The sequence below is a fragment of the Zingiber officinale genome, chromosome 7B (genome assembly GCF_018446385.1).
Source record: "Zingiber officinale cultivar Zhangliang chromosome 7B, Zo_v1.1, whole genome shotgun sequence".
Lineage (NCBI taxonomy): Eukaryota > Viridiplantae > Streptophyta > Magnoliopsida > Zingiberales > Zingiberaceae > Zingiber > Zingiber officinale.
The window spans coordinates 8822049-8833368 of record NC_055999.1 but is presented as its reverse complement, the minus strand read 5'-3'; the positions used below and the strand labels follow the sequence as shown (position 1 = coordinate 8833368).

Here is an 11320-nt window from a genome sequence, read left to right as displayed (position 1 = left end):
TTAGTTGAGAATGGGCCAAGGACGCTGATTCAGGAGGAGATATGTTGAGAATTACAGGCTGCGCCTAGTCAACTATGAGGCAGGAACCCAGACTGGCAATAGCAGATCCATCCAAATAACTAGAATTTTAAATTTCTAAAGTAAAATTGGAATGTACAATATTTTTTTAAAAAAAAGAAATAACTTCTACAATTAATTATTTATGTTGCATTTACTTAGTGTACATTTCTAGAACATTATAAAATCCCTGCACAAATTCATATCATTTCTTGCAGAAACACACAAAATACTGGAACCGTGAGACTTTATGTGAATCTCTTTATTACATTTGTTGCTGCAAACCCATCAAACTGTTGACGTGGGACTAAAAATTAATCAAATTAATCACCACTGACGTGTGGTAAATTAAGCAAGGGTGCGATGGCTGGAGAGCGGTAGTGTTTGGACGGCCTAGGGTTGTGGGAGTGGAAATTAGTAATGGTTGGGTGCCAACTAGATGCTTGGTCGTGTTGTGTGATGAGCAAGGTTTGTCATTCTATAAAATATGGACAAATAAATGAATATTTTACTTTACACGGCCGACTGTAAATCATATTAAGCAGTTCAAATATGAAAGTATGAAATTATTTAAATCCTACGAGTGCCGCTCATACCAGAGGAATACTCGCAGTGGGCGCTGACGATCTATTCCAACATGCCTTGCAATTTTCACTCTGCAATTCTACCTGTAGAGCGACAACAAGCGAATGCCCCCATTCGTAACGCCGTTGTCATTCATTCGCCGTCACGTTGCCATCGAGCATACCGAGAATGTTCTATCCCAGCTCAACTGCCCGAGTGTGTTCTGGAACCTTCCGAGCCCCATTTCATAGCCTTTCCAAGATGGCCGCCGCGGTGATACTCCGCCACGTGTAAGCACGCTGGCCGCTATCTCCTCCGCGCTGCGTGGGCTCATCGAATTCCAGAAGCTTCCTCCGCACTCGTGGCCAGGAACGCTCCACCGTATCCAACGGCCTTGCAGGCGCCATGTGTCATGGCTCCCTCATTCCCGTCCTACGTGGCTCTCCCGTGATGCATGAATTGATGTGGAGAATTAGGGCTCTGCAAGTTGCCCCTTGAGCCTTGTCACTTTCTCTATTCTCGTCTTTGGTAGAAGTTGCGCCGAGTCGAGCTCTCTTTTGTTAGCGGAGCTTGAGGTCGACATCAGGAGATCGAGAGGTGAAAAGGAAGTCGAGAAAAGGGAGGAGAGGAGATCGATTTGGTGGCGTGAATTTGTGGGTTGGGACTTAGGCAGAGGGAGATGAATGGAGGTGAGGAGGGAGGAGGAGGAGGAGGGGGAGGCGAGGAAATGGAGGAAGACGGGAGGGAGGCGATGGTGGTGGAGGTGGCGGAGGAGGAGAGAAGGAGGGAGAAAACGGTGCTGATGTGGGGTTATCTCCCAGGGGTGTCGCCTCAGAGGTCGCCTCTGCTTCACCCGGTGCCAGTCCGAATGCCGGATTTGCAAGCCGGAGATCACTGGAGAGACGTCAGCGGCGGTGGATGCGGTTTCGCCATGGCCATATCAGGTGTTTACACCTTTATTTTTACTTGTGTTTGCCTTTCGCCACTTTCGGTGCCTTTTTCCCTCTCCTATTAACAAATGGATCGTTTGGTTATGAGTTCTTGTTTGTCGATTTCTTTTCTTTGATTTGATCATTTTTTCCCGTTGGATTCCTTCTTCAATCTAGTACAATGTTGGGTGCTGAAGTGAGCCTTTTGCAACGTTTTCTGGTCTGTCTTTTGTGTGTGTGCCTCTCTCTCTTTTGGTGTTGTTTAATGTTTTCTCATGAAAAAAAAGAATAGTATTTGGCGGTTGTTTTGTCTACAACCTTACAAATAAGATATTTTTTGTGTGGTTCATAGTGGATCTAATATCTGGTGGCTGGAAGTAAGACTTTAAAATACTAAGCCTAATTGAACTGTCATTGGAGGACATTTTTTCATGCAAAATGAAAGACACCAACTAAATGGTGGTATGTGAATGGCTAAGCATGCTCATGCATTTTCATTAATGAAGTTATCAGTTCTTATGAACCTTGATCGATTCTGTTTCCTCAATTATTCATAGACATTTTGGTTCTAGGCAGATCCTATAAATACTTATAATTTTCGAGGTAATATTCCTTAAGTACGTTTTTTTTTTCAGATGCCACTTCAGAGTTTAATGTTAACTACAATGTTTTTTATTTTCTCGCATCAGAGACTGGCAAACTTTTTACATGGGGTTCAACTGATGATATGGGGCAAAGTTATGTTACATCAGGGAAGCATGAGGTAGTTAATGATTTTTAAAATTTTTTTTTTTTTTTTTGAGTGCTTTGAACCACCGTCATATTATTTTTTTCTGAATATTTATTTGTTGTAATTTGGATCTTTTGGATTGATGAAGCTCACATTTGATTTCATTAGGAAACTCCTGAAGTATTTGACCTCCCAACTGAGGTGCCCATAGTTAAGGCGGCTGCAGGGTGGGCTCATTGTGTGGCAGTCACAGGTGCTATGATCACTTGGAAGTTTATGAATCATAATGCATCTTAATGTCTATAGTAGACAGAAATAGACGCTGGACCATCTTTGTAAATAATTACTGATATATACTATTGCCTTGAATAATGAATATGTATGCTTGACGCCTAATCTAACAAATGTACGAACTATTGAACTTTTTGGAAACTCAAATTTTACCTTCCTAGGCCAGCTCAAGGAGACGTTTATACTTGGGGATGGAAAGAGTGTGTGCCAACTGGCAGGATAACGAGAGACCAGCCCTCTGGAGGGACCTCAGAAAAAGAGGAAAGGCATGGTGGATTCCTGAGTGACCAAGGTGACCATTTTGACACCATGCCTATAATGATTCTGACACACAATCATCTTTTTTAATTTAACATTCTTCAAAAATGTGTTCCGGTTTATCGTAACAGTGAGCCCTAGGTCCCAGGGTTCAAGAACTACGGGATCTGGTTTTGATAGTAAGGTTGGTGATGAGAATACAAAGAGAAGAAGAATATCTTCAGTTAAAGTGGGACCAGAAAGCTCATCATCAGGTGATGAAGCTCTTTCAGCACCTCCATGTCTTGTAACTCTAAATGTGGGAGTACGCATCTCGATTGTTGCTGCTGGTGGACGTCATACGCTAGCATTATCAGGTACCCCCATTTACTTCCTTAATATTCCATCAAGTTAGCACCTTTTCTATGTAATGAATTACCTGCTTGTTTCATTGCTTTTATATTATGTCGTAGCATGCTTCAAGATTATAGGAGTAACTAATGCTAATGCAATACACCTTCAAAGTTCAGATGCCGGTCAAGTGTGGGGATGGGGTTATGGAGGGGAAGGGCAACTTGGTTTGGGTACTCGCATACGAAATGTGTCATCTCCTCATCCTGTACCTTGCTTAGAGTCAGCTTCTTTCAGTAAAGAACGATCATCCTCTGCTACAAAGGGGAAACAAGATGGGCAATCTTATAAACTCATAGGAAGTTCTGTGAAGACCATTGCTTGTGGTGGTCGACACAGTGCTGTAGTTACAGGTTTGTAGTTACCTCCTATTCCTTTTTTGTCACAATTTTTGTTGTTATCAATGCCAATTTTGTTGAATTTTCAATTGTTACCTTTAAGTTTAGTTAAACTAATATATCTATCTAAAAGAAATTAATTGATTTTTAAAAATAGTTTTAAACAATATAGAAACATGCTTTTCTATTATTATACAATTTAATGTTCTATTGATAACTAGTTTTCTGGGTATGTATTGTAATGTATGGATCTTTAAGGAATCTTACTTTACCAAATAATGCTCCAGTACTTACCTCTAGTATACTCTACTTCATCATAGTTTTAACTATTTACGTTTCATAACAAATTTGTATTATGCACTTGCAGACACAGGAGTGCTACTTACTTTTGGCTGGGGGCTTTATGGCCAGGTCAGAAGCAATTAATTTTAAAATAATTCAATCCAATTTTGATTAAATTTTTTCTGCTTGCTCGCAAATATTTCTAGGAACTTTGTAAAAGCCCCACTATATGTGATAGAGAATATTGTGAAGCTGCAGGTTTGATTGTTTAATGTGTTTATTTGTAATTGAACTATTTATTATAGCATCTTTGCAGTAAGTTGTTGTTCATATAGAAATTTCTAAATCTATTACATTCTTTTTGCTTTGTCACTTGCATATTTTCAGTTCCTGTTGTCCTGAATTATTGGATGATTGCATTGTAATCCAAGTTAAATGGAAGTGTTGTGGGAGTGTGAGGAAATAAGTACCATCTTCTAACTTTGTGTATTGTATGAGGATAGTATAATTATATTCTTGAATGGCTGTCCCAGTAATCTATCTGTTATTTCACATTAACTTGAAATCCATGTTTGGAATAATATTCTCTTCTCATTTTATGTGTCTGAGAGACATCTGAGCAAAGAGAAAATGAAGAAGTAAGCATGTGTTATCTTTGCACTTAGGTTTTGTTGAAGGTATAAGGAGTGATTGGATATATCATAATATCGAAAATGAATATTGTAGATGATAAAGAAACCAGATATTGCTCTAAATTTGTTTCCACCATCCATTTCATTCGTCAGAGTATGTACATTATATAATGGGATTTTGAGGGCTAAAGTTAGAGAGGCCCTTAACAGATAGGCCAATTTTATGGGTTATGATACTTTCCTGTGGTCATTAGTAAGTATCAAAATTGGCTTTAGGTTTGGAATGCCTATCAGAAAAATTTGAAGGGATGTATGACCACAATCCACATCAACACTTTTTTAATTCTTTTCTTGTTCTGATGCCTATCTACTTGATCCTCAAACTCCAATCAATCTTAGCACTGGAGTTAATTATATGGTTCATTTTTATGACATAACACCAACTGTTATATACTTACAGTTCACTGCGTTTGGTGCATGTGAATGCAATCATCTTGAAATACGCAATCAGATATTAGGAAGATAGCATAGGTTTTGTCTTATCTGTCAGGAACTAGAGCATTCATAGCATGTGGTTGTTCAACATATACCTCTTATTCGATTCCTTTATTTAAAAGGGAAGATTTAGCATCCAATTGAAACACTGGCAATTCAAGTTGAGCAGCTAGAGCAAAAATAATGTGAAGTGTCTGGCATTTATAAGAAAAATAGTGGACTACAGAAGAATATAGAAGGGAAACTTTCATAGCATAACAAATTTTCTTGCTCAAGATTATATGCCATGAGACCTAGTTCCATTGCATGACAATTTTTCTTGCTCAAGATTATATCATGACACCTATTTATACACCACAATGGAGATTTCTAGAACACTTAATAAATGACCTAGAAAGATATTCAAGTGATCGGGATCTCCAATGTAGAGTAAACAAACATGCACCTAAAGATTATAGATTAATCTTTTTAATTTCTAATGCATCTTTTATTTCCCAATAGATACATTATAATTTCTTTGATTTTTTTTCTTATTCACGATCTCATTTTAAGTTTGAGAAGCATCTAGGGGGTGTTTGGTTGATGGATTTGGGAATGAGGGAATGGAATGATAGTAAAAGATAGTGTTTGGATTGTGCGTTTGGGAATGATTTCTAGATTTATGGGAATCAACCAAACTCATATAACTAGGTGGGTTTCATTTCTATTCTCATTCCCATTCTCATTCCATCTTACTATCAAACTCATACTCATAGTCATTCCCATCATTTAACCAAACACCACCCTAGTCTCATCCATAGGGCATGTACAACGAGTGGGTAAAGCTACCTTTTTTATTTTCTGATAAGCCAGTAAACCAACTAATAAATGGTTGGTTTGGAATGTGATAACTTTGTTATTTATGCATCTCGTCCTTTAATCAATCTGGATATATTTTTTTGCTGTCAATTTCTGACTTTTAATACTCTCTCACTTCTAACACTCTCTAGAATAATAACACAAATATGCGTCTTAAAAATATATTACAAAGGGAAATATACTTTACTATTGAAGATGATGCCCATTTTAACATGGGAGATTGTCTTGTTTTTATGTTTTTATCTGGACTGCTAACTGCATCTATTTCGTTTCTTCACTTTTTTGAATCTTTTTTTTTTCAGTGCGGACAAGGGAGTACAGATGATGAGCTGAGTCCAACATGTGTGTCATCTCTTTTGGGTCTCAAGATCCAACGAGTTGCTGCTGGCCTGTGGCATACAATATGCACATCTATTGATGGTGCTGTATACTCCTTTGGAGGAAATCAGTTTGGGCAGCTAGGAACTGGTTCCGATCAAGCCGAGGTTATAATTTTCATTGCCACGCTATCATAAATTCTTGTGCATCCTTTGTGAAATGGTGACATGTAAGTTTGTCATAAATGAAAAACATGCTATTTTTAGGAAGCATAAAGACAAATATAATAAACGACAAAGCAATCAGAATGAATAGTTATTTTGTATCCATTTTCTTTTAGAGCAACTTATCCGTAGTATCTCACCTTGAAATATATTACCTCTATTTCTTTCAAGGACTGATGGAGGTTTATTTGTAATCATTTGAATTATAACCTAATACCAAGCATGTTTACTTCATGACCTTGAACACTCCCCAGACTTTCTGCCAAAAGTTTTCCTGCATGCAACTTCATGCTTCAATCATACACATTAGTCTGTTGGTGTTTCAAGATAATTTTGCAGGGATCCAACTTCCAGTGACTTGGACATTTATCCCTCTGATATATTTGTGGTTGCAGACTCTTCCCAAGCTATTGGATCATCCGTGCCTAGAAAACAAGAATGCTGAAGTAGTCTCTTGTGGTGCACGCCATAGTGCCATGATGACAGGTAAATATTCTGAATCCATCTGATCACGCGAGTTCAGATTTAGTTGTTCAAACTCGGACTCCAGAGCTGGTGTATTTTCACTAAGTAGTGATGTGTCTGGTAATCTGTTGTCCATATGCACTGTGCACTGACTTAGGACCGTCTTTTAGTGAAAAATTTTCAGTTCCAGCGCCTCGAGACATCGCTATCTGATGTCAACGTTTTACCTTTTTCAAAGTGAACCTATATTTGCGTTAATCTCAACATGTTTTAGAACTTTGTTTCACCCATTTCAGAAACAAAATAATTACATGTACTTGGATGATCTTTTGCTGAGTACGAACTGACAAACTATATATTTGTGTCGCAGAGGATGGGCAAGTCTTTTGCTGGGGATGGAATAAATATGGCCAGGTAATCATCTTTTATACTAAAATTCTGATCGTGTTTTTCATTGCAACTATAAGATTTTTTCCTTTGCTCAGCTTGGTTTAGGGGATGCGATTGACAGAAACTCCCCCTCATTGGTTCCACTTGAAAATCATAGGCCAAAAAACGTTTTATGTGGTTGGTGGCATACCTTGGCCCTTGCAGAATCTCCAACATGAGGCTCATTACCAAGATGTGGATTTATCATTGGCAATTTTGTTAGAATCAGTAGGTTTTCAACTATATGCATATTTATATACCGGTCAGAATAGGCAAGTTTGTGCATGTAACCATTCTTTGTATGGTCCCGGCAGCCAGAATGTCATCATGTACATTATTAACAGTTTAGTGCTTTAGGTCATCCTGGCCTTCAAGACATGAAAATAATGTGACGGTTATAAACCGGCCTTCAAGAGTTGCATATGTACTATCAACTTTGCTTTTCTGGTTCCTTAGCAACGTGCATAAAAAATGTGTCCAAGTCGATGTATGTCTTAGGATTGAGGACCATCTGTTGGTATTATTATTATTGCTCAGAAACACTCGTGGAGTTAATCGGTGGTTATGTTAATCTTAGTGTGCCCATATTTTGTATTATATATATTTCTCACTTTCCTATTCTAATAAAATTAAATTTATAAATTATTAATCAGAAATAAAATTTAAATTTACAGATTATCAATCACAAATTATTTTTTAAATGTTTTTATTTTTAAATTAAAATTAAAAATATTTAATAAAAAATAAAAAAATAACGAAAAAGCGGCTAAAAGAGCTCCTTCCCATATTAAAATATTTCGTAATTAATGAGGGACCTCTAAAATATTTCGTAATTAATGAGGGAGCTCCTTCGAACGACACCTCCAAGGAGAATAATTTGGATTATGTGGGATGGAGTATCGTTCTTAAAAATTTACTTTGTGAGATCGTCAATTTTGTAATTCTTGTATTTATAAGATATATTACAAGGAGAATAATATAATGAGGAATAAAAATTTCTCTCACAAGAAGGGAAGATTACCTCTCTTGTTTGAGAATAAGAAAATGGGAGAAGATGAAATTATTATTTAGCCGTTATCAATCAGTCAAATATTAATTGTATTATAGTCAAAATAATGACAAATATATCAAGCAATTAATAGTTGATAGGGTAACCAATTAATGACTGATAAACTAGTCAAAAGAGGTTGATTTTACAACCAAACAATGGCGGAGTGATCGACCAAATAATGATTTGGATAATATTCAATTTACAAATTTATTATCTTCCTTATTTTAAATACTCTCCCTCAAGTTTGGCAAATAGATATCCATGGAACCCAATTTGATGAGGTTGTTTTGCATATAGTTAACTGTAGTCCCCTTAATGAAGATGTTAGCAAGCTGCTCATGACTTTGTATAAGGAGTGATTAAGGTTTTGTCTCCTATCTTTTGATGCACAAAGTGACAATCGACTTCGATGTGTTTGGTTCGCTTATGAAAGACCAGATTTAAAGCAATATGGATAGCTGATTGGTTGTCACAATATATTTTAATAGGAGTTGTGACCATAAATCCCAGCTCTTCGACTAAAGCCTTCAACCAAATTATTTCATTGGTTGCAGTTGTCATTACCCTAATTCTGTCTCTGCGTTTGATCTAGACACAATTGATTGTTTTTTTTTACTTTTCCAAGATATTAGATTTCCTCCGGCAAACATGCAGTATCCTGTAGTTGATTTTCTGTCTTGAACGTCTCCAGTTCAGTTTGCATCACAGTAGGCCATAATCTCTGAGCTTTTGTTATTCTTCATGCATATCCCTCTTCCTAGAGATCGTTTGAGATATCTGAGGATCTTTTCAGTGGTCTTTCAATGGCTCATCTTAGGTGTGTGCATATGTTGGCTGATTTGGCCAACTGCATATGCAATATCTGGCCTAGTAATAGTCAAGTAGATGAGTATGCCAACCAATCTCTGGTACCTCTCTATGTCAACAAAAGGCTCATCCATATCGTTCTCTTCATTATACGTAGAGAATGGACTGTTGGTTGTTTTTACTCACAATTTACTTGTCTCTTGTACATATTTTCTTTGGGGATAGCACTAGCCCTTTAGGGGAATAAGCTAATTCTATACCTAGAAAATACTTTAATTTTCTTAAATCTTTAATTTCAAATTTAGACATTAAGAAATTTCTAGCTTGATTAATGCAATTCATACTAATAATTATGTCATCTATGTATATAAGTACTATAGTGATCTCTCTATCATTAGTTTTAATAAAAAGAGAAGAATCACTATAACATTTTATGAAATTGAGACAAATCAAGCTCGAGGAGACAAATTACGTGCAAAACTTAATTTTACATATCAAGCTCGAGGAGACTGCTTCAGCCTATAAACAGTTTTTCTTAGTTAACAAACCTTTCTTGTAGGGGAACGGTGGCCGGCTTGAAAGGGGGTTGGATAGACGACACCCCCAAATCTATTGCTTCCTACACTCGTTAGTATGCGCAGTGGAAATACAAACTAACTACAAATATGAAAGCTAAACACTAAGGAAAGAAAAACAAGCAAACTATAAACATGTTCGTTTAACGTGGTTCGAAGATTAGGGCTCCTACTCCACGGCATGTCCTTGAGGTGGACGATCTCGATCCGTCGGTGGATTAGCCCCCGACAAACTCCGGCTAGCTCAAGTAGCTCCTTGTAAGTGGAGAAACCTCACCACAATACTCACAAACACTTGAGAACAAGTATACTACTAATTAGGGTTTACCACCACTAATTTCGTCAGCTATAACCAAGCTCCCAAGGCTTGGTTATATAGGTCACGGGTTGGAAACCCCGCCTACCAATCGACTGCTAAAACGAGCAGTCAATTACCCTTTTTGAAAATTCGACTGTTACATCCCAACGGCTTGATATTAGTCGACTGTCAAAACTAGCAGTCGACTGCTCCACACAAATCGAACGAACAGAAATATTCTGTTCGCTGCCAGTCGACTACACCAGTCGACTGCTGAAAACAACAGTCAACTGCTACAGTAACTGCTACAGTAAACCCTAAACTTAGGATTTTACCCCCGAGTACAATCTCTCAGCACTCGAACCCTCACCCTTATGACTCACTTGACGCTTCTTTGCAGTCTTGACCTCTTGCTTTCAAGCTACTTCCTTTGCCTCTCGTCCCTCGGATGCATCCAAGCCCGTGACTCGTCCCCAATGTCATCCTTCGCGTATGCCTCGAAGTCGATTCCCTTGGCCCTTGTCCTTGCTGCTTTGTCCACAATTTCTCGGATGCATACAAGCCCGCGGCTCACCCCCAATGCCATCCTTCACTGGACCCGAAGCCATCAACCTGAGTCACATGTGTATCCTGCAGTCCTACACAACTCAAGTACACATATCAAATACAAGGGTGAACCTAACTTAAACCCTTTGCCCAAACACTAAAATATATGGTCGCACGGACCATTGGGAATGCTCCAATAATCTCCCCCTTTTTGATGTTTGCAATACGTTTAAGTTAGGGAAAAAATAATAGCAAATAAACATGCTAAAAACAATGGACTTACGATACCAAGGCTACACACTTGGACTTACACCGCTGAATGGACTTACGTTGCCAAAGCTACACACTTGGACTTACACCGTCGAATGGACTTACGATGCCAAGACTACACACTTGGACTTATACCGCTGAAATAAAAATGCAAACATGTATTGGAACCTATCCCAAGGCTCCCCTACACCTATGCTCCCCATTGAAGTAGGAATTTTCCCACAGGGATTTTTAAGAACCTATTCCAAGGCTCCCCCTACGCAAAGGCACTAAGGTTTTCCCAACTAAACCTTACTTCTCCCCCTTTGCCTAACATCCAAAAAGCTTTCGAACAATATCCCAATTGTTGAAAACTTATCATCCAACTGACCATAAACTCATGTATTCATCCCCCATGGATCTCATACATCTATACGAGCTAACCCGATCAAAATCCAGTGCTGAAAACACATTCAGACTGTTATCAATCGACTGCAAGAAGTACCAGTCGACTGCCCTTATCAAAATGAGGTT

General features: G+C 38.0%; 1 protein-coding gene across 1 annotated transcript; it reads left to right on the top strand.

Moving 5' to 3' along the window:
* The first annotated feature begins 1116 nt into the window (after nt 1-1116).
* On the top strand, nt 1117-7716 carry LOC122005262 (ultraviolet-B receptor UVR8-like). Its single transcript, XM_042560240.1, has 11 exons — nt 1117-1565; nt 2240-2313; nt 2449-2533; nt 2738-2863; nt 2961-3185; nt 3339-3572; nt 3925-3968; nt 6127-6309; nt 6762-6852; nt 7202-7245; nt 7317-7716. The coding sequence occupies exons 1-11, from the start codon at nt 1301-1303 to the stop codon at nt 7437-7439; spliced, it is 1494 nt and encodes a 497-aa protein (XP_042416174.1). The 5' UTR covers nt 1117-1300; the 3' UTR covers nt 7440-7716.
* The last annotated feature ends 3604 nt before the right edge of the window (nt 7717-11320 follow it).